At 38.2% G+C, this 24,661-nt stretch overlaps 1 protein-coding gene and 1 long non-coding RNA gene across 4 annotated transcripts; both read right to left on the bottom strand.

Annotated features, from left to right (window-relative positions):
• Window positions 1-7,499: 7,499 nt before the first annotated feature.
• Window positions 7,500-10,209, bottom strand: LOC149987312 (uncharacterized). Of its 3 annotated transcripts, none has more exons than XR_016498914.1 (2): window positions 9,713-10,209; window positions 7,500-8,147 (listed from the first exon to the last, which is right to left on the bottom strand). It is a non-coding gene; the product is annotated as an uncharacterized LOC149987312 (long non-coding RNA). The 3 variants fall into 3 exon arrangements; XR_016498915.1 differs by lacking the exon at window positions 7,500-8,147 and adding an exon at window positions 8,776-9,139 and having other exon boundaries at window positions 9,713-10,194; XR_016498916.1 differs by lacking the exon at window positions 7,500-8,147 and adding an exon at window positions 8,776-9,162 and having other exon boundaries at window positions 9,713-10,194.
• Window positions 10,210-21,600: 11,391 nt separating this feature from the next.
• Window positions 21,601-24,192, bottom strand: LOC112272934 (thymidine kinase b). Its single transcript, XM_090245092.1, has 5 exons — window positions 24,169-24,192; window positions 23,378-24,069; window positions 22,872-23,016; window positions 22,574-22,695; window positions 21,601-22,402 (listed from the first exon to the last, which is right to left on the bottom strand). The coding sequence occupies exons 1-5, from the start codon at window positions 24,190-24,192 to the stop codon at window positions 22,090-22,092; spliced, it is 1,296 nt and encodes a 431-aa protein (XP_090101218.1). The 3' UTR covers window positions 21,601-22,089.
• Window positions 24,193-24,661: the final 469 nt, after the last annotated feature.

The following is a 24,661-nucleotide window of genomic DNA, read 5'->3' on the forward strand; positions in this document are numbered from 1 at the left end:
GCTAGATCCTGCGCTATCATTAACCCAACCGGAAAAACTTTCCCGTTTCCCCCTTGATAACTTCCTAGGACTTTGCTGCATGCATAGTCTTTGAAATATATATTTACTTCTTCTGTGTTTGGGTGCTGTGAAATTTGGTTCCACCCGTTTCAGGCGGAATGCCGGTTCGGTTCGTTCATCGATTTTGTTCACTATTTTAGTACTCGTATTTAAATAGTGCGGATCTCTTGCGCGGATATCATTGGAGCAGATGACATCCTGCTTCTGCCCAGTGTGAGGTGCAGATTTGTAGCTTAATATGCAACTTACGTAAATTTCTCAATAGCTCTGGTACCGCCATATGCTATTCGGGGGTTGGGTCAAAGGTTCTCATCCGTGCTTTAAGGCCCACCACACCTTCATCGACGATACCAGCCTCCAAATCTCCTTCTGTAGAATTTTCCTTGGACGCACTAATACATGTGCAGTTTTGGTGTGTGTTTCGATGTTGCCAACTTACTTCTTTCCGACGAAAGGCTTCGGGGGACATCAACATTCTATTGCTACAAGAGTCAGTACTCGGTGAGCCCAACACTTGGGCCTGACAGCAAGGTGCAAAATCGGAAGGCCCAGAAGGAGTGTGACAGAGTTCACGTGTGCGGAATGGACAGTTTTAAGATAGTTTAAGGATATCTACAGGCACAGGGCATAAAAAATCTATGTGGATGAAGAGAAAATGAATGTCCAGGGAATTGGGGAGCCGCGGCGTCAAGGAAAATTGCTGGAGCTGGGCTAGACATTCACCTCATGTTCAGGCGGGGGAGAAAGGAAACACTTTATGCCATCTCTGTCTGTTTGTACAAGACCTTTTGGCGCTGGGCCCCGCCAGCCTAGATCCTCTCCTCCGACCCGGGCCTCTTTCTGCCAGTTTTCGGAAGCCACGGCTCCACCAGCACCGCTCAGCAAAGCACCTCTCACTCCCACCTATCGCTCATCTTGTGTCGTAAATTTCTAACCAGGATGATGTCACAGGCTCATCAGTATCTTGAAGCAAGGGCTACGAAGAATCTGACTGCGCAAATCATGTGGGAGTGCGCACTGTTGCTATGAACAGTCGGCGAGGTTCCGGATTTCACCTCGAGTCCACTTCTCGGGATCACAGTTGGTTCGACTAAGTATCGCTGGTAATTCGATCAGCATCTGGGTGGATTAAAACAGGGGACGAATATTTACACATATGTAAGAGCGTGATCAAGTATGCTCCAGCCTGCTCACTGCGTTCAAGGGGCGGGATGTGTGAATCCAAAGCGGCCTCAACCAGACCAGGACCTTCCATAGCAAATTGACGATGCGCTATGATCAAGCTCCTGGCACCAGTGGGTTCAACTGAAAGCAAAGCAGGGGTCAACCTCTCCCTATGTTTGGGATTCCCCGCGGCGTTTACTGCGTGCAAACGTGACATCCAATTTTACTTCGGCATCCTGCATCGACTCATACGCTGCTACTTCGTTGTGCATCTTCACGTTCTTATTGTGGTTTTTTTTAGTGAGATTTTATCCGAACTTAGCTTCTTCATTGCTCTGCTGGAATGTTCGCAATGTTACAGAGTGGAATGGCCTTACGTCTCACACCAAACACTTTGCTTGTCCTCCATTGATGCGATGGATATAGCCCAATTATGTCAAAAAACAAAAACAAACAAGCAAGCACTTTGCTTGCTTACGAATAAAACAAAATAAGTATCATCTAGCTAATTGAATAAGAAAACTGTATAGTAGAATAAACAAGTCAATCTGTTGCAATAAAATATTCAGTTCCTAATCTAAAAATCAATGTAGTTTGGTGAACTTACAAATGTGAACTTTACATGAAATTCTTTTTATTCTTATTTTTATTTTATTTTTTCAAATAGAGAATCAGATGATAAGTTCTGAAATTCTTCAGAAGTATAAAAAGTCTGCAACCTCTGATTAAACTAGAAAGAAAAAACAATTAAATAAAACAGCAATTAACATTTACAGGTTAACATTTTTACAGCATCAAGACAAACAAGATTGGTCGACCATAAAAACACTGCATTGTGTAAAATAAATAGTTCAAAAACAGCACTGACAATTTGCACTCAAAAAGATTTTCAAAAAATAGTTGCCGAAGAAGTAAGGGACACTGTCAACACCTAATATAAAATACAGAAATCTCTTATTACACCTCTCGCTCTCTCTCACACACACACACACACACTTGTCCGCCGACGCCCGAGCGAGTGAGCGAGAACCGCACTGTTGGATTGATGAGTTGAGAAAAAAAGCGGCGACAGATTCTACAAAGCGGTGGCTGCGAACAAGCTAGTGAACGTTTCAACCCTATGTCGTGCTTTTTTAACGTTACTCGTTGTGAGACGAGGCGAAACAACAGTAGGCGTCCGAGAGCCGTTTCACGAATTTAACCACAGGTGGGAGGGGCTTTCCCCAGATCCTGAGGACGTTATCTCCACACTGCCGCTTGTCAGGACTACAGGCAATAATTCACCCTCCGCTCCGTGAACGACTCCCACCATGAGAGCAGTACGAACTGCTGCTGCTGCTGCTGCTGGGGGGGGGGGGGGGGGGGGGGGGCTCCATGCTTCGCAGGACAACAGACAACCCCACTAATCTATCGCCGCGGGGTGCTCGCATGCTCTGACAGCGTGTGTGGGGGTGTGATAGGCGAGTTCCTCACGCCCTCTGCGCTTCGATCCCCACGCCCACAGCTCAGTCGAGTTGCGTCGCGAGCTCACAGCGTGCGCATCATTCCCAACTGGACCTGAAGCCCTTTTTGCTCCCCACTCTGGGAACACCAGAAAGAACAGGTGCGCCATGCTGCCCCAACTCCCATGGTTGCGTTCCCCACTGTAAGAACGTCCGGAACGTGTTCCACCACTTGGCACTCGCTGGTTTGACTGGACCCCACAAAAGACCACCACGTCAAAAGCCCTGCCTCGTTGGATAAGGTGGGAAAATCCTTTAGAAGCAACATCTAGGATATACGTTCATTTTATTGCCTGTTTCTTCGTTTTTTTAGATTTTGAGTCCCGAGGGTTTTCTTCGTATCTTGTAGATTGTGGGTCCCGAGAATTTTCCTTTTAGAAACTACACTCAGGGTTTTGTTGTGGCGTGGACTTTGTAAGGGGGCTTGCTTGGGATATATTTTTTTTGATATCTTTTACTACTTGAGATTGGGTTGCTTGTCCCAAGACAAAAGCTTTTGCAACATTTAAACAATAATTAATTACTAACATCGAATGGTTTTGAAGTACTTTATAAATGATTTATATGCATTGTTGATTCCTCATTTTTCTTTTACAAATTCGCAAACCTTGTGTGGATTAATGAGAGTGACGTGTGCACATATATATATGTATGTGTGTGTGTATGCATGTATATATGTATATACATATATATATAAGCCCATTGTGGTCCATTGTAAGTCCACAACTCAGGTACTTTTTAAAAATAACAATAAAGTTGACAAAAGACTTCCAAAATAAACCTGTGGCAAGTGTTTTTCACATGTACCACACAAATGAAGAACCAGTCTTGTGGTAAGAAAATTTGACTACATATAAATCACTCATTTCTCTAAAAAACTGATGGGAAATAATTTTAGGAAAATGTGTACGTGAGCATTTCACAAAAATTTGTAACATACTTCAATTTCAATTTAAGTGCAAAAAGAATGAAACAACAAGGTTCAATTCAACTTAAGGTTTGATTAACTATTAACAAGTGACTAAGGAACTGAAAACTGAAGCTATAATCACAGTAAGGGTTGAATTGTGGCTTGGAATCTCACAACCAAGCACACCTTTAATGGAAAGGATGAATGGGTTTTTTTAAGCTCTTTCATTCAACAAACATTCCATAAGCATCTTCTTTTTATCCAATATGGACCTTTGTTTTTCACCTTTTAAGGGACCCTATTGTTTGACTTGTTGGGCAAAAGCTTCACATAAGTTGTAAACACATTCTACCACATATATTCATCCATGTATGATTATGTGGGCAATGGTGTAGGATTCCATATTTTAATTAATGAAAGCTCCATCTCAGGTGAAGTTTCTTGTGTTGAAGAGAATCTAGAGTTGGAGTTTTAATGCACCAAATGGCCACCAGAATCATGAAGCAATTGCAAAAGTTGGTATTAATGGAAGTTAAACAAATGTCCTTTAAAGTTGTGCCTTCTTTTGTTTGTAGGGAAGGATGGTTTGTGAAACCATACAACATTTTGTCCCACGTTGACATAGTCACAAAAAATGAGCTTTACCAATCTTGTATCAGCTTCATTGGGTGATGTCCTTGAAGATGCTAATGCTTTGCATCATTATAAAAAGCCTTTCAGAATCATCATTCTCCCAAACAAAAGTTGTTTGCACTCTAAAACATCATTTTGAATTTAGTTGCATTCAAAACCACACACACACACACACACACACACATATATATATATATATATATCCCAAAAAAAGTTGATTGCATATTAAAAAGAATTTCCAATTTTTTATAATTGTTTAGGGTTTTTCAAGTTTGTTGACATATTCTTCCAATAGAAGAGAACAACAATGTGAGTGGATAATATCAAGGCATTATATGTGATTAATGTAAGTATATTTGGTGGATTTGGAGATCAATTTGGTGGTGGGACTTCATTTGAGGTGCAACTGTGATACATGTCTTAATTCTAATTATTTAAAGATGGGTATGTTAGATTTGAAAAGAAATGAATTGCAATTTATTTACCTTGTTAGGATATTAATATGCATTGAAAAAATAGATTATATGAAGGTTTTATACCAGGAATATTTTATTTTATTTTTGAAAAAAATTTAAACTTATTTAAAAACACGAAACCAGTAATTGATTGAAAATTACACAAATGTATGTTTGTAGCCAAGTCCAAACTTGGAGCACACTTGCCAGAGTAAAACAATCATCTGAAACTCTTGTTTTTATTATATAGACTTAAAATGATCTAACTACATTAGTACTCATAAAAATAAAAATAAACATTTCAAATAATTATAATGTAAGATAAAATAACTACATACATGCATGAATACATACAAATACATACATCTAATGTTGATGAGACATTCTTCAATTATGTTTTCACAAAAACTCGTGTACACAGTAGTTGTTGTACGTGAAGTGCATTTGAATATGAAACATACAAATTCATACTCTCATACACACACATACATATACTGACCGTTTGTGTATTTGTTGCCGTTTATGTGAGGAATTGTGTGGCGATGGTGATTGTGGTGATGCACGAGGCCTGTGACAGTTATCTTGCTTGCTCATGGCTCCCTCTGAAGCTTACAAATGGCCGCATTCTTTCAAGGCTCCCATCTCTGGTCTTTCAACAAATGCGTTCGGAGAAAGGGCTGATGCGTGTGGCGGAGGGGAAGTTTGAAGCCATTGGCAAGGAGTTGCTGTGATCCCCGCACATTCTCACCTGGTGCACAATGTGGACCACCACCGATGACGATCGCACTGGCGCATCATGTGCCTATGTTTTGTCGTGGGAACTTGTCTGGGTAGCTGGGGTTTTTATTTTTCTTTATTTAGATATTGTAGAGGTTGACATGGTTGGCCCGGAATAGAGGAGGGTTCCTGTGCAGAAAGTGCTAAACAAGACGCCCTGGACTATCCATACAAGTTTGGGGCCGGAGCTCCGACCACACCGCATATAAAACTGATGGCATGAGACCAGATTTAAAATGGGCCTGTTAAGGGCCCATATACTCTGCTCTGCTAGATATTGACAGCTGCTGACGGTTCAACTTAAAGGATTTTAGTGCAGGAAAGGGGGTAGAGGAGCAAATCCTTGTAGGAAAGGAAAAGGAAATGGGTAGAGGGGAAGCGGAAACTGGACCTTGTGGATGAAGATCTTTTCAGTGTTGCAGGTGAATGTCTAGGAATTTGTAGGCACTTTCCTCGTCGCCGCGGTCGTTCTGCTGGTTTTCTTAGACCACTCGAGTACCATACATTTTTTCCAGCAAATGTTCAGCAAAGGCCCACATGAAGGGAGCAAGTTCAATGAATATGGTCTATTTTTGAGTTCTATCCTCCAGCATGGGTTAAGGTGGACCAACCCAAAATAGCCAAGTCGTGAAGACTGCAGCATCTACTTTTTCAGATTTGTTTAATTCAACTTGAGCGACCCTGACCAATGTGGCACACGATACTTGAAATGCAGAATCAGTCATACTAGAGCAGCAGAAATCTGCGACAGGTACATGGGACGGTTTGATTCTCTTGATGCAGGGAAACGAACATGAAGCACGGATAAATAAGTTGGTTTCCGAGCCAAGAGAGATTCCTCGCTTGGTCCAGACACGCTCATCACGCACAGATAAGAATGCGGAATGAAATCATGCTACAAATCAAGGATAACAAGGAGCAAAGGTGCGGGGTATTCAGCACTGTTCACCGTAATTACCGAGGGTAAGTCTGCATCTCAACCTTAAACCACATGAAACTGCTGTGATTGCACCATTTCGTTACAAAATACGCCAGGGATGAAATTAGATCCCAACCTAGCTTGAGCTTTGAAGAAATTCAACTGAGTGACAGGCTCCACAATGTTTGGCTGATAAATTTTATTATTTTACCGCATTTTGACAGAATCATCCAACACTGAAGTCACTCAGCCATTTGCTACCAACGAAACCAGAACCCAGATCTCAGAACAATGTGCGACCAAAGCAACGAGCAATAATCTCCAGGTTTCAGATGTGCAACCACATGAATCTTCACTTCCAATTAATCTGAAGCCTCCCACACTTGTTGGGGAGCTGCTTAAACGTCCTGCATCCAGGGATTGCACCCTCACCTTTGATCATGTCCAGTCATAAACAGACAGTAAAGTAGATCCCGAATAGGTCAGAATAGGTCAGAATTAGTTCCATTTTAACGCGGTTTTCAACTGCTGCAAATAGAGAACCAATTGGTGGTAACTCATGCATTGAGAAAGTCCAAAATTTCTGATACTCCTGCGGACTTACGAAGCTCCAATCATACCACACTAACCGGGGGTAAGGTAGATGGATCTGGTTTCTTGTTCGTATTTTGTGAAGGTTATCAGCTGCTCTAGAATCTTGATCTTGTACTGTCCAACTTTGAAGGGAGAGTTGGTAACATGGCTTGGAATTCATTGGTGGACAGTATACTATGTTTGTCTCTATGTGAAGCTGGGTAGCAGTAACAGACGTCGATCAAATGCTTATCCATGGAGAGCTCTTGCACTGAGATTGCCACTTTTAATAAGGTGTTTCTGCGTAACTTGGACTGAGTGCTGTGGAGAGTAAAGTAAGCCATTTAAATCTTGACACACAGCATCCAACGTGTCAAGGTACGGGGGTGTCCCACTTTCAGATATAGTGCACATCACATGCGCATCGTTTAATATATCCTGCGACACCGAGAAAAATAATTCAGCGAGGTTGAAATTTAATTTCAATCACTACAGAAGCATAACTTGTATCAAATCTGGTTTTTATTGCATGGAGTGTCATTGCTTGCGAGATCTTTAGTAAGCGATAGATTATCATCACTCCTTCTCTCGCATCTATTGTGAGGGCCAGAAAAGAGTCACGAAGCCGGGAAACTGTGAGCAACAGCTAATGCAATTTGCAATTCAACACAAGAACATAACTATTCATCAAACGCGTCTTAACTTCCGAGATAACTAGAACACCTCCCACTGCAAAAACTGGGGTTCGTGAAATATTCCAGGTGCAAGGTCTCCCTCAACATTAGATGAATACTACCTTCTGCTGCGGCCTTACTTGGCAGCCCTAGCTCTAATTTGTTTGGAAATAATCCGATTACAGGTATCGATATGTAGGAGACAAAGAGATACGTGTAACTTTGAATAGATGTGAAGCTACGGGTCTGCGCTCACATGGACATTATTGCCATACTCCCACCACTCTGCACAGAAAACCTAAACGAAACGTCCCACCAAATTGTTGGCTCAGAGAGTACTATTCTAAAAGGTAGTCGTTGCATTATATCAGCATAATTTGTAGAGTGTGCTGATTAAATGCAATTAATTAAATTGTTGGGCCCAAAGCTTGACAGTCCATATGAAGCAGACAAACATGTGCAAAAATCAACTTTGCATGCCTGCAAATGCAGTAAAAGAGCCATTAGGGACCGTAAACAGATACACTTATACATTGCAAACAAACGTTGATGCAAGTAGCATGCAGGAGCGCAGAATTGTCAAAGAGCTGATACAGTTCCTTATTTGCCACTATGATTCTCCTTACGTACATTGCATGCTCAGAACAATGTATCTTCCTTCAAGAATTTTCACCGGCAATGTAAGAAATAAACATACAAATTATTCTAGGCACATGCTTTACTTCTACAGCGGCGAGCAAGATATTCTCTTCAACTCCCACATTCGAGCAAAGTAATGATTCGTTAAAACAGTGCTTCATTTATGGGAACTGGCCTTCACTTTCCCACACAGCGATTTGGAAAAATCCATGCGGCTGGTCGTAAGCACTGTTGACATAGTTTTAAGTGGCACACTGAGCAGTTACACTAGAAAATACTCCAGACTTTGTCTGTTAACAGCAGTCTCTATATGCCATGATCTCAACGAGTGATTTCATGAAGCAGAGTACGTGGTATCCCTTTCAGAACAAACTGGACCTCCAACTACTAGGATGTGACCCTGAAGGGATGCGCATGTGTCCACCTTAAGCTATGAGGCCATTCATTAGAAAGGCAAAGAACACGGACATGGCAAATACATTTTATTATATCTAATGAAGAAAATCAACCCGAAGATAGACAAAAGGTCCCGAACTAAAAGGATACCATGAAATGGTGTGCGCAGCATCAAACAGTGGGAAACAGAATTCATACACGAATATCAGTAGAATCAACAACTCCTATCTCCAACAGTGTACATAATGAATTTCTGACGAACTCATGCTGACAGCTGATAAGAGCACTATATCCATTCATAGGAACGAAGGAATAGGTATGAAAATTCCTTTTCGCGTTTAAACTGCCAACTCTTCCGAAACCCCACAACATTCACAAGCGTAGATCATCGTCCTACTGAACTGAAGCCATTACCTACCGCGGTGGTCGTAAGAAATCTGGAAATAGCCACAAAGAAACACTAGCCACATCAAGGCGTTAGAAAGAATGAACAGAGTATCCGAACAAGCCATCTGACTGCACTGCATTTAAAATCATCGCCAACACCAATTCGCCTTGAATCGAAACCACTGACAGCGCTGATGCACTAGTCATGCACGGGAACTAATGTTTGACACGAATATACTCAATCTTCAAGGTCGTTTGCTACTTATGAGAAGTTTCAACGACAAAAAATACGCATTGGACCTATCTGTACCAGACACAGAAGGAATGCCCAATACATCCACCCTGCTGGATAGGCCAGCGCGTATAATGATCAATAGATAACTCCAATCACACCTAGAACAGTGATCTCCTTGGCGAGGAGAAAATTGTTCAACACATGTGCGCAGGAACTCCTAATCAACTTTAATAAAAACGAATAGCTGCAGCTTCTCTGTAAATGTCAACAAACAACCAAAATCTTCCAAGAAGTCACCAACATAAAACCATCCCGACCTCCTTGTGGCATCGGATCTGCAAATAACAATCTGACCCACCCCTTGCAATCAATTGTGACTACACCATACCTAGGCCGACGAGTTAGTTCATGAATTAGGAGGGTCCACATCGACCAAGCTTTGCATGAACGGCGAAGGTAGTGCAATGAGCAGCCTGCACTTGTCACGAAGTTGACGCGTAACTGTCGTTCCACCCTTTCGTCTCCATTGATAGCGAATGTGGCGCCACCTTCAGAAGACATTCTCCTTTGAAAGCCCCAATGCTAAACTGGGCATGCTACAATTCCTCAAAACAGGAACTGCCTCGGTTTAGCCTCTGCACGGAAGCTTGGCTATCCTACGATTTAGGGTTTTTGAGGCCCTGACTTGTACCCGGACCTTGAAGCGTCTGCCGTGAACCTTCATTTTCCGACGTGTCAATGTGCCATATCCCCCGTCACTGCAGTCTCTCCTCCACCATGCAGAAGTGACGGACGCAGCGTTGAATAATGATTCGCTTGAGATCAGGTGGTGTAGTGGGTTTTGCACGTCAAGCGATCACCAGAGCGGAAAGCTAGGTGCGAAGATCGTGATTGAGGAAGCATGAAGAGTTCTTTCCAGTCTAATTTGAGAGCTGCAGAGATGCTACAGTTAATTCCGCTCTTACAAAAGCAGCTAAACTTTGAAAGTGGTAACAGTAACTCAGCGCTGAATTTATTGTGCATGTGGTTATAAAAAGAGCAGAGATTTCTCTGGGTTCTTCAAACTGCTGGAGGGAACTTGACAGAAGCCAAGGGTTTGATTTGACATGCCTCGAGAATCGTTCAGAAATGTGCTCTATGAACCCGCGTGTGGCTACGACTCAGACGAGTTCGGAGCCCCTCCATGTGTTTTGGAAGCAGCCATCTACTTCCATTTTGGAACCAGCAATCTCAACTCTGGCTTCGTTAACATTGCGCGAGCCTGTGTGATGGCTTAAAGCAAATGATGATGTACCTGAGGTGCCTCTTGCCTGTGCGGGAATCATCACCTTGTCGAAAGTGCCATCTTGCACAATTCGAAGATCGAGGGGGTCAATCTGGTTCTCTCAACGCCACCTCCGGCAGTCACTAGTGAAGATCCCGTTGAGCGTCTTTGCGCATCCATGTTGCACATCGTGGTTCAAGTTGCTGCTACCAGTGAAACCGGAGTTCAGGACAAGAGCAGGAGGCTAGGTTAGAAGGATTTTAACGTGACAGGGTGAAAGCTTTTTACGAAAATCGGAAATTAGCAGCTCCAATCTCGTGTTTTCTGGAGTGCATTTTTCGATTGCCACAAAGCTTGAAGTTCTCTAAATTTTGGGTCCGTGATCCTGGCATTCAAAGTAACAGTTCTGCTGTCCTCCATGATCTGGATCCCTTGCTTTTGCAGAGCCCGGACTGGGGCAGCAACGCTGGCTGTAACGAAGTGCTACACGGACAAGTTCAACAAGTGATCGACTCTGCCTCAGATGAAGATTTCAAACACAACCCTCCAAAAAGGCACAAAAATCTGAGTGGTAAGTCATGTATCTGGTCGAAACCAGGGTCGAAAATCTGCTATATACTGTGAAGATCTGGGGAACTTAAGCCGACGAGCAAAGAAGGTCCCTTGGTCGCTTCGTTGCATATAATCACCTCATCCGGGAAACAGTAATCCTAATTCAGTTCCTAACTCAGTTCTTCAATCGTGAATCTTTGAAAAAGTTTATGGGATCAAAGCCGGATCTGTGTATCGATTTGCTTCCTGGCTAAGCCGATGGACATTCCCCCTGATAAACATGTTCCGTGGAAAACCTCCATTATGGTGATGAAGTAAAATTAAGCTCTTCTGAAGGAGAACGTGATCTGGGATGGGTTTGTGGAAGTGCAGCTCGGCGTCATAAGCCCATGTTTAATGGCATACCACTCCACATACCTGCAAAATGAGGTATTGACACCAGTCGGCACACGGATACGCAAGAATCGCTCAAACTATGGGCAGTCCGATCACTCATGCCCTCGCAAAGAATCTGCACTGGGTACGCGCTTGTTCTTCCGAACTTCTCAGGTTTGTCCATCACATGGCATGCACTAGTTTCTTTGAATTCATGACGAAGGAGTGCATGTTCGAATTAACATGCGGTACTAAGTGGGTCAACTACTTGTCTAAGAATTGAATGGCTTTCTCATTGAGGTTAAGGAGTGGCTGAAATTAGTTGCCAAGCAGGTGAGATATTTAACTCTTCATTCATGTTAACCTACCCTCACAACCACCCTGACGCAAAGCGCAGGCGAGAGAGCACCTTCAATATATAACCTCTCGCACCGCATTGCAGTTCACTACATCCACTTGCCGTTTTCCAGCCCCAAGTCTCCCTGCAGTCATCGTCACTTGAGCTAGTCTCAGATTTCTGGATCGTCGATCGCAAGATGAAGATGCCACTGCAAATGACCTCCGTAGCCGTGTTGGTGGTGACAGTGGTGCTGTGCTGTGGCGTGGTGGCGCCGGCGGAAGGGAGGGCGTTGCTCACCGTCGGCAAGCTCATAGACCACTTCGAGGCGAATTGCGCAACGCCTCCTGAAGTGGATCCTCTTGTTCCTGAGCCTTACGCAGCTCCCTCTGATCCACAGTCTTACACCTCTCCCATCATGTCTCCAGCTCCGGCAGAGTACAATCCAACTCCAGAGTATGAATCTCCTCCGGCACATGCTTCACCACCTCCTCCAACATACGAAACTCCTCCTGCCGGAGGATATTGAAGTCCAGTTCCGATGCACAGCCATTCAGAAGGCTGTCGTGCAGCACTGCTGTACACCAGGCTGAACAAAATATAACAATTAGACTTTAGCCGCACTTGAATTTGTGACTGGATTTCTCGTAGCATTTGTTTGCATTCAAAGGTTTAGCAGATCAAGCTTCGGGGAATTCGTGCAACCAACCATTTAGGCCGAAGACACTGCAATTGTTAACAGTTGCAGTATTTCTTTTTTTTCATTAACATAAATAAATGCAAGTGCTTCGGCGCATTTTGCACCTCCTTGAGTACGTCGGTTTCACAACGTCAGCGCTTTTGGTAGAACTTCATGATCTGATACCAATAACCGATTTCTAATTAATATCTGAGTTCACTTCTTCCTGCAAATTGTCATTTTTACCAGGTTTATTCTTGTCAATTTGTGTCAATTCACTGATCCGCAGTTCTTGTCCACTTTTGCATTGGTGGTGTTACAGTCGAAATTGTTTCATTTTTACTATATTTCGAGACAATCAACACTAAACTAATTTCAAACACACCGTGGAGCTCAACATGAAAACAAATTTCAGTCCAGGTGAGCTCATTTCAGCCATCGACATATAACAGGAGAAACTACTTTCTGTTAAATATACTGTAGACATTGATTAGGGTTCCGTTAGCACCAGCTCAAGGTGTTGATGAAATCAGTCAGAGATTAAATTCATAGTGAATTGTCCAACAATTGTAATTGTATGAAAGATTGGAAGGAAAGGAAGCATGATTGATTACTTATTTGAAGGTATCAAAGTAGGAAACTATGACAAGAAAAGATTAAGAACAAATTGAGAAGTTAATGAGAGAGCACCAAAATAGAAACCACCAAAAAAATACAACTTGTTAGGAGATTTGAAAGAAGATGGATACATAATTTTTGGAGAATGTTGATTGAAAGCATTAAGAATGAGTCTAAAAATCATGGGTTCTATTTAAAGTTATTAGGTTTAGGGGAATGTTAAATAGACCCAGGTTTTTACTAAATTTACCTACCCATAATAAAGAATATGGTAATCATGATGAATGTGGTTGGTTTTATTGGTTTAGATCCATTAGTGGAGAAATGAATCTGGAGGTCATATTTTTTTTTTCATGATAGTTAGGATGGGTAGGTCAATTTAATAAAAGCCTAGGCCTATTTAACATTATCCTATCTTTAATAATTATTTTTTTCTTAATTATAGTAAAAGATAATTTGTAGTTAAAAATCACCAAAGTGAGTATATATTGATATGAAGAAAATTGCAATTTTAACAAGAAGATGGACATTCTTACAACTAAAGACAAAATAATCTCACTATCTTCTTAATATCATGAATTACAATTGTTTATATTAGATAGGCCTTGAGTTAGTCCACCATTTATGATAAATTTAGGAGATATAACTTAAAACACATTGCTTTATTATCTTTAAGCTAATTTTTAATCTCCATTTGTATCTCCATATCATACTTTGTACAATACTTATATGATACAAAAAATCACTAAAATTCCAACTATCTAATATTTCCTGTTCAATTCTTCCTGCAAATCCCTACCTTAAATAATACAATACTCCCAGTACAAATTAACATTGTTTTACCAACAATACTCAACATTCATATTATTCTTTTCAAGTTGGAGTTGGATACAGAAACGTTGTAGGAATTGATATACATGACGATTTTCATGATTATCAATAATACATAAATAATTTTATCAATTGATAATACAAAAACATATCATTATTGAAATTCAATCTCATGTATGATAATATCAAAATCACGATATGATTATGAATAGGTGTTCAGACTATATATATATATATATATATAGATGTGCTAGGATTTTAAAGTTCGTAATTTAGGAACAAAAATGCATGATTCAATGCATAAAAATAATGAGTCAGAAATTTAGATTTATTGTCTACTTCATCTCTCTAGGTCAGGGAATTGATAATGTTTTTTCACCTTCTGGCTACAAGAGCATTCAATGGAGAACATAAATTTTTTTAAACATAAACCCCACAGTATCACTTTCAATTCTTTAACAAAGAGGAGAATGTTATAATGTCTTAACATAATTGTGATGGTGGAACTGAAGAAAAGGAATTATGATCATTTTATACATAATTTTTGGGAAACAATAAACTAATATGGATTTATAAAATATTTAAGAATTATTCCTTTATATAAACACAGTTTAAAACTACAACACACACAAAAATCTTAAAATATTTTAAATAAAAACCATAAAGTGTTACTTATTTGGACAGTTGATTCATATCTTTTAAATGATGTGGCATTTAAATGTATCATTGGTTGATTTTACGAGGTTGGAAGAGCTATGATGGCTATAGATTCTTACATACTATATATGTTAAAAACTTCAATTTCATAAATTCATGAGAGATAATTTTGATTTTTTATTATTTATTTGTGTCAAAATAGGTATGAGTATTAATTCTCATGTTTCTGATGAAGATTTTTCTTACAGTCAAAGTTTTATGCTTCAGAAATATTAATGTTGAAACCAATTTTGTTTTTTAAAATACTGTACAAAAGAAAAATCACATTTCAAATAAATTTCAGCGCTGAATTTGAAAATAAATATCCTGCTACAAGTTGTTGAATCCTTCACAGAACTCAAAAATAATAAATAAATCTGAGGAAAATTTAATGTAACAAGATAGTATTTCCTGAAGAAAAAAAAAACATAAATTCATTTTTGGATATAAAATGATAAATAACAGATCTACGCCTCAAAACAAGATGTATATTTCATTGAACATGTTCCTCGACATTCCTTCATATACAAATTTGGTGAATTTATAACATAATTTGTTTTGGAAAAAACTCAATTTCTTATAAAATGATGAAATTTTATACATGAACTATCAAAAGAGCCTTGTTTTCAAACTTAAGTCATACAATCTTTGAAACTTTCTTCAAAAAAAAAATGAATTTAGAAAAGGACCAACAACAATCAGAAATCATTAGCTTGAGAACCCAATTAAATGAATTACAAACATCTCAAAGGCAGTTATTAGAGGAAGTTGCAAAGCTCAAGAAAAATGTTACTTCTCAAGAAGAGGAAATGAGGTTGCAGGATATGAGCAAATTGAAACAAAAAATGGAAGCTCAGAAAAAGATGTTTGAATTGACAATTAATGTTTATCTAAAAGAGAAAACCCAATGCATTAATGAATTAACTAAAGATGAATTAAAAATACAAAAGAAGCTACACAAGTTGATATCTCAAAAAACAAAGGGGCAAAAATGGTAAAGTTGAAAATTTTCTTGATCTTTATCTCTCGTTATATATATATACACGTATACATATACATATTTTTATAATGTTACCCAAAATCAAAATAAAGAGAAATAATCAATGTTTATGAATATTTATTCCTTTCTTCAAAACCATTCACTTTTTGTATTAAAAATCAATATCTATAAAAATATTAGAAATTAAAAATTGCCATAAAATATATAAAAAAAAATGAAATTTTTTTATCGCCATTATCATCACATATATTCAAAAAACATACAAAAAAATCTTTGGTGGGGAAGGGGGCTCATAAGAACACACATTCCATTTTAAATTCACAACCCATTTATGCATCATGTGTTACTACTATTACAATTATTCTTATTATTTTTAATTTTACCATTTCTAACTAAATTTATTGGTTTTTTTCTAATTTTCTATTAAAAAATTTATAACTAAATAAAAGAAATAAATAAAAGTCCTTACAGCGATATTGACAAAGGGTCAAACAACTGCCCAAGCCCGTGCCCCACGAGCGCCCACACCCACGAGCTCCATTCCCAATGCAGCAACAGCAGCAGCGGCACGGGAATCGAAGACCGCAATAACCCTATCACCGCGGACGTCGTCAAGGCCTTCCTGAATCGAGCAGAATCACGACGAGACCACGCCGACACCACGAAATCGAATCAACAACAACCGCCTTCTTCTTCTTCTTCTTCTTCTTCAGCAACAGCAGGAGTTGTAATAGTAGTGCCTCCTCCTCAATCCACAGCTACAACTTGGGATTGCCCCAGCATCGAAAGAATCGCTGCATCAGATGCTGGTGCTGGTGCTGCTGTGTTGATGAATGGCGACAATGCTGCTGCGGTGTTGAAGGAAGATCCTGATCCTGAGACTGCTTCAACTCCTCGTCGTAGTCCCCCCAAGCTTCAAAACCAGGTCTTTTTCTGCCGGTCCTGCTCTCCCCCTCACGACCGAACCCAGTTGCCTGCGTGTCTCCAATCCGCTTCGAACTCGACGTCGTCGAAGCCCGCTCCTGCTTCCACCTTGTCGGAAGCGTCGGGTTCGGGTCTTGCTGATAATGAGGAGGAGTCGTTGCGTCGTCCACCGTCGTCGACTCCCTCCACTCCTCGTCTCCGCTGTTTCCAAACGCCTCGGTCCCAATTAGGGTTGGGTTGTGCTACTGGTGGTGGTGGTCCTCGTCCTCGTCCATCAACGAGCGATTGCTTCATACGTCTTGACTCCAGTCCCATGCGCACGAGAGTCCCCTCGTTTGCCAAGCGAGATGACGGTAGCTGTGCACAGTCTGGTCCAGTCACGCCTCCCGATTCTAGGCTCGCAGACTCAGCGCGTGACTGTTTTTCTCGAGCTCTAGAGCCTGGAGCCTCGAAGAAGTCACATGCTGTGATCACTGCTTCCCAGCCCTCGCGTCATCGGTCTTCCTCTAAACAGCGTCTGAATTCCTGTCTGTCTGTGAATCCCTCGTCGAGCGTGAGCATTCCTCCATCTGCTTCTAGCTCTAGCTTGGATTCGAAATCCATGCTTCCTTCATGTTTTAGCTTCTCTACTCTTTATGCTTCACCTCCGAAGAGTTTAAGTTCAAGTTGTCCAACGCCGGTGCTCCCATCTCCTCCTCTGCTCACCAAAACATTGAATAGCTCAATGTCTGAACCGCCACTTCTACATTCACTCACTCATCCAAATAAGCAAATTCCTTTTGCTTCTCATAAGCCTTTTCACAATCCCTACAGTTGTGAGATTGCTCAAATTCATCATTCCTTGGATTCTAATCCTCCACAACTTGAATCATCTAAAGAATTTGGTTGCACAAGTGGGGCTCATTTTTCATCAAGTGAAGAAGAAACAAAAAACTCTCATGTGAATAGAGGTGGGGAAGAATTGTTGTATTCTACCAACATTTCTACTATCATGTCAAAGTCACCACTTCTTTCATTAACAAGTATGCAATTGTCTCCTCAATCACCACCACCCACTACTTATGGTGATTGTGAAATGATAAAAGAAGTTTTGAGGAATAGCAAGAATGAAGCCAAATCTAAAAATGCACAACCTTCTAAGCCATCTTATTTTAATTTTAGTGCTCCAAGGCCTCTCTCTAATTGTTCTAAATGTTCAACATTCCATGTAGATAGTTTACAAGGGTATTCACAAACATTTGAAGCTACACCAAGAGAGAATCAAACATCACCCCCATTTTTGTGTCTTCCATTTGGTTCTTGTGTCCAAAATAATTCCCATCCGAACACTAACCATTCATGCACCCAAACTTCAACTCCAAATCTTTTCTTAAAAAACACTCCAAACTCCTTAAATATGTAATTTCAAAATTTTATAATTCAAATATTCTATTTTTTTAATACAATCAACTTAGCTATAACTAACCCTAATTTTTGTTCTATATAAATTGATCTATCAAATCTTATGCAATATTTTTAAAATCATCATGTAACATGGAAATGATTTACAAATATTCATCATGCCTAAAGAACAATTCAGTTGTGACATCAGAATATTATACTTTGAGTTAATTTTTTTTAATGATTTTAAGAAAAAAAACTTTGTATCACATTCTTTGCTTTTCTGATGCAAATCTAACGGTTACTTTTAAGCAGCTACGGTTGTATCCATTAGACTGCTGTTGAAAAAGAAAAGAAAAATAAATAAACAGAACAAAAGAAAGCAGGTTGCATATTGCTTGACAGGGAATAGCAAACACAATCCTTTATATGCAGCAATATTTTCAAATGAAAATTTTGCAAACTAAAACATATGAATATGCATGTTATATGCATCTGCAATAAAAACATTTTTGTAAATGGTTTTACACAAATGACAATAAGGTTATTAGCACGCAAAGTAATCATTTATCTGCTCCATAATGGTATTGAAATCAACCCACTTTTATCTGAGATATATAATAATTGAAAAACATTATGTTGCAAATTTTTGAGAGAATTAACTAATGTTTAGGGTATAAGACAATGTTACACATATGGAAAAAATACTAAAGATAAAGTGCAAAATCAAATAATAAATTTAAGATATTATGACGGGGATAAAGAAAAATATTATAAGGCTGAAGATCCTAAATTTAAATTTATTGTATTCAAGATATTTCTTAAGAAATATGTAAAAATAATTATAAAATTTTAAAAATAAGAATATTTTTGTCAACTATATATATATATATATATATATATATATAGTTTTTATTCCAATAAGAAAAATTGTCAAGAATTCCAATATATATATATATATAGTGGAATTCTTGACAAATTTTCTTATTGGAATAAAAACTAAAACATTATGTTGAGTGGGTAGTGGATTGTGGTGGCAAAAATAAAAATTGTGGTGGCATTAACAAAATTCTAATTATAAAAAGTAGTAATATAAAGATTTAAATAATATATTATTTATTATAAAATTTCATACTTGTGTATTTTAAATTATATATATATATATATATATATATATATATAATATTACATTAAGTTTATGTCATATATATTATAATATAATTCTAATTTATATTCATTAATGTATATAAATGTATTCAAAATATTTTATTTGATTCTAAAACTTAATGATATTTTTAAACTCTTAAAGCTCAATTTAATCATAATATTTTTACATAATAAAATAGAATTTATTAATATTTTTTTTTATATGAATATTAATCATAGCACATTTTGTATCAATCATTTGAAATAAGTTTTATCTATGTATACATTATTCATTTGTAGATGTTAGAATAAAAGATATTTCTAGTATTCATAAAAATATTATTTTTAATAGTCTAATATAATCATGTTGATATGTAAATATATAAATTCAAGTTAATGTGTTTTAACTATAGTTTATGTATAACTTTAAAATGATAACTTCAATTTTTGAGATCATTTTTTTTTTTTTTTTTTTTTTTTTTTTTTTTGTTATAACACAAATTCATTTAAAGAAAAAATTTTCATAGAAGCTTCATTATCAATAATATTATATAAATTAAAAACTCTTAAGACTATTTGGATAACAAATTTAACAAATTTTTGTGTAAGTTTTATATTTTAGGTATGTTTGTAAAACTCAAAAACATAAAAAAAAATGATGATTTAAAATTTTTATTCTTATATATAAAAGAAAAAAAGTTAAAATTATATTTATACACACACACACACACACACACACACAATTTCAATGTATCATTTTATTTAAATTTTTTATATTGAGAATTAATTTCTTGCTATTGGTCATGAAGAAACAATATTTTTGTATTTGACCTCTCAAAATAGGTCATATTTGCAATAATAAAAAAGAAGATGGTATAACAATGAATAATGAATTAAAGTCCTTCTCATGGTTTTCAATGTTATTAAAAAGAAATCCTTACACAAATTCTCATATTCAAACTATTAAGATTTAAACTATTTGAGTAATAGGTAATGCATTTAAATATTAGATTTTTACACAATTTTTATATAAAAAGAAAAAATAATATTACAAAAGAAACTAAAGCCAAAGTCAAAAAATCTAAATACAACTATAAAGAATTTAGGCTATATATATATATATATATATATATATATAAATTGTTAATGCTACATTTCCAAATGATCTTACTACACTCTTTGCGACATCTCTATAGATAATTAGCTGATTATATGGCTCCTTCTTTTGTACATTTGTTTCTTTTTTTGGTTTTAAAAAAAGATGGTGGTTGAGAAGGAGACAATGAATATTTTATGAAAAAATAGGTTGAAAGTTGTATTTTTTAAAATAGAAAATTTAATTTGAAAATACTTAATTTAAAAGTATAAATATATATATATATATATATATATATTATTGCTAAATACACAAAAAATATATTTATTAAATTTTTGGATCAATACAAGGATTAAATGTTGAGTTGCCAAATATGCCTTAAGTATAGAAGCGTACTTTTCAATCAATTTAAATTACATAGAGGTCATGTAGGGTGTTGTAATATGATATGGAGATGTAGCATTAATAATTCACTCCACATATATTTACATATTTATAAATATTTAATAAATATAAAAGCAAAATTTTATATTTTAAAAAAAACAAAAAATAATGAAGATGTTACAAAATACATGTGGTTCAAATTAGAATAATAACACAATAAATATATTAATATAATAAAAATTAAAAAATCAAAAAAATATTTATGATAAAAAATTTGAGCCACCTGTTTTTTATACAAACTAATATGCACCAATAAAAAATGATGTATGGAAGTTTTTTGAATATTTATTCTTTACATTAATTTAAAAAATAGTATAACCTTTAAAAATAGCATGTAGAATACAATTATTAGGGCCTTGGTTATCATTTATAAATATAACTAAATTAGTCTAGAAATTATAATATAAAATAATGTTTTTGAAATTTAATTTACTATTTAATTTTTTTGGTATTAATTATTATGCCAGTGAAATTATAATTTATATTTTAGAATATTATTTTTTATTTTATATTGATTGTGTTCAGAAGATCTTTTTAAAGATCATTTATTTGTAAATAAATTTTTGTATGTATACATACACATAAAATTCTAATTTTTATTATTACTGGTGTACATTGTTTTAGGCATACTTAAAAAAGTCAATCTCCACTAAAACTGATGTTTAAAGACTTTCGGCTTAATAAACATCAGTTTGATTTACTTCAAGAATCTCAAAAATACAAAACAATACATATTTAGTTTAAGAAGATTTACAAATAGACAGATTATGTGTCAAATTCTAAAAGTATGTATTGCTCCCATCTACACTCATCAAAATATTGTAAGGTTCTAAAATGATATTTTAAACAAAACCTAAATAAATTAATAATTTAAATAAAAGAAGAAAAAAACACACACAAACGTACACACAAAACCTTGTTTCACATGCAAAACTTGGTTTGAAGCTGTTCCAAAATTATTTAGTAAAAAACATTCATGTACAAACAAATACATCCAACCACATTGGCAAGAATGAGTCGAAGGTTCACCAGTGCATTCCTAACATGGCTCTCCAAGGTTCCAAATTTCTTTTAATTCACTATCACACCCAGTTTGCTTTACTTTCCCCCAAAATAAGACAATGTTTGAAGAACCTGAACAAGTCACTGTTTCCCTGCAACCTCACAGCACAACCTTGAAGAAAGTTAATATGAGTTCAAACCTGAGATTTTCCTGCAGAGATACAGTGCGTGCCAGATTTTCAGCTGTAATCCGAACATTCTTCTCTCCTCGTCCAAGGCAGGTTTACCAACCTTTCTGTAAGACTCAAATTTCATTCAGGACACGGTGGAATATGTAGTCTCAATTGTCAGCCTCAGGCTGTCCCATGTTGCATCCTGATCAGCAGCAAACCACTTCTAGAGTAAGCGGAAGCTAGATGCACTATACTGCTCTGGAGTTGGTGGTCTGCAAGGATTTAGCTTCCAAATCGTTAGCTGCAGTTGGTGTTGATTGTCTAGGATCGTGATGGATCTGTAGCACACTGCGAGCAATTTCGACAGCATTTTTTCCACTAAAAAAATGTTGTCGACATACTGGCATGTAGACATCCACGCCTCCTATAACCTCAGTCTCGGTGTCGACAGTCTTGCGGAAGGTGAATGGAGCAGGTTGATTGCAGAGCTCACAACGTGCGTGAAGCTTCGTCACCGAGTCTGCCAAAGGTATAAGATCCAGTACAAACCCAAATCTGCGTCTGCGAAACGTTTTAAAATCCTGCTGTGTATCAACCATGAGGACTTACAGCACCAACATAATTGATTACGATTACCCAAAACGCAAGAATAAGACTGATGCGCCCCAGCCATGAGACGGTAGCCCACGAGACTGGATTCCGTTGAGGTGCTTGAAAATTTCCACGACATACCTCAGAAAGTCACCATCAAGTCCAGCAACGATAATTGTTTTGTGGTCAACGTCGGCAGCACTTTGACAAAACTCTAGCAGATCATCGAAAAACTGTGCCTCGTCGATTCCAATAACCTCTATCTGTGTAAGATGTGTGGATAGAATACCGACATTTAGCAAACAATGCAAGGTGAATCCGCCAGCAATTGCTATAAAATCGAAACCCCTGATATCTAGAATTGACAGTCATCAATCAAGAAGAACGCATCTTAGAGATATGACAAAATCAAAAGAGATCCTTTGATAGCTAGGCTAACCTGTTTGTATGCCTCTTCCCCAACACGCTCCCTAAACTTTGCAAGATTTGGGACGGCCACGCATGGCATTTGAATCCCGTCGTGTGAGACAACCGCTGAAACAGCGTATCTATTATCTTTGTCCGATTTCACTAAACTTGCCTTCCTGCGATCAATGCCCCCTCAACGTTGTCAAAAAGAGACCATGTCCCGAAGTTCATAGATCGACGATATGAAGGAACACAGATAACCAATAGTGGATTTTAGAGACGGAGTTCTCAAATTCAGCTACTTGGAAATCAAAATAACCTAGAAGAATAACAGGAGACGACCTCAAAAGCATCTCCACGCTCGATCGCTTGGACAAGTTGATAATTTGCAACGCACCCAAGAACAATCAAAAGGAGAAACAAAAGTGTATCAAGTAGTCAACGTGGCATGAGCCCAGACCAGCGTCAGTATCTGCTGAGGAAGATATTGGAAGTAATTCTGATGAGGATCTTCTTTTAAAAGATGATTGTGAGTACCTGCCAGCATCAACTTCCTTGCGAACGCGTTGTAAGAGAGCTGTGGTTTTTCCGGCGAACATGGGACCTACGATCACATCTATGCTTCCCACATTGTCACGCACAAAATTACTTCCATGCGAAACTGTGGACTTCAGAAATTCTACACTCCTCGGAGCAACAGAGGAAACACCCTCAAATTCGCGTCCCTGTTCCAGAAAGTTGCCATTCCGATCTGTAGCTCTACAAGCAGCACCTCCATTTAAAGACTTCGCAGCACGGGATGAGAAGGCAGCCATTGGCCGAAACGAGGCTGGAGCGAAAGTGGGTTTCACTTGAGCCAGCCCTGCGAGTCGAATCGAGAGCCTCCCGCATGCGGAAGATTGGAAGCTGAGCCTAGACTGAGGCCCGATGCTTACAGGGGCAGCGTGCGGCAAGGACGGCACAAGAAGGTGGGAAGAAGTACGGGAGCGCCAGGATCGGCAGAAGCCATGAAAGAACGCCGAATCGGAGAGGGAAGATGGAGTGCATCCGGATGTAGAATGGCAGAGTGCATTATGGTTTTCATTCCAACACACAAGCTCCGCGGCTTTGCTAATCCAGATTCCCGTCCCAAGAGAAAAGTTGATGGAGGCAGAAAGGACAGGGCACACAGTCCATGGCAGCAGATGCCGAGAAGCTAGCAAGCTACAGAATCCCCAGCTCAAATAAACCTACATACAGAAAAAAGTAACATTCCCACTCTTCAGAATCCCGTGCGGTAACTCTGCATCTCGATTCCAGCACGTGTCGGACATCAACTTGGGAGTAACTCTCAACGGACTAAAACCCTTCATCCCTATCAAAAATCCGGAAACATGATCACATTCGAAATTTTTATGACCCCAACATCAGACGGAAAAAGCGTGACGATGTTGGTTATTGTGTAAATCAAAGCAATGCTCGCTTTCTAGCAATGACCCACCAACGTCAGAAAGCCTTTGGATGGCCCTGCGAGCGCTGCGAGCTTGGACTCGTGTCGTGTTTCGTTGCGTGATCACGTTGCGAGAATGCTCAAGCCGGCGTTTTTAAGCTCATCCCGTGACCTAATCCTGCTTTATGGCTGCATCTTGGTTACAACCTTCATGACCACAAACACGGTCTTAGGGGCCTTGCTAAATTTTGCTATATTGCCTCTCTATTTATTTGACTGGATTATTTGAAATGGGCCTGAGCTTTAGAAATGGGGAACATATTGTAAGCATAGTGGAAGGAGAGGTGATATTTCTCTCCCTCTCATAAAGGCAACCATGCATTATGGATACT

The sequence above is a fragment of the Physcomitrium patens genome, chromosome 20 (assembly GCF_059467195.1).
Source record: "Physcomitrium patens ecotype Gransden chromosome 20, ASM5946719v1, whole genome shotgun sequence".
Taxonomy (NCBI): domain Eukaryota; kingdom Viridiplantae; phylum Streptophyta; class Bryopsida; order Funariales; family Funariaceae; genus Physcomitrium; species Physcomitrium patens.

Excerpts from the sequence above, each read along its gene's own strand:
- LOC112272934 (XM_090245092.1), bottom strand. The coding sequence starts at position 24,192 with ATGAAGGGTTTTAGTCCGTTGAGA. Across the intron at positions 24,070-24,168 it reads AGGGTTTTAGTCCGTTGAGA|GTTTATTTGAGCTGGGGATT; the intron begins GTTACTCCCAAG and ends TTCTGTATGTAG. Across the intron at positions 22,403-22,573 it reads CTTGATGGTGACTTTCTGAG|ACGCAGATTTGGGTTTGTAC; the intron begins GTATGTCGTGGA and ends AACGTTTCGCAG.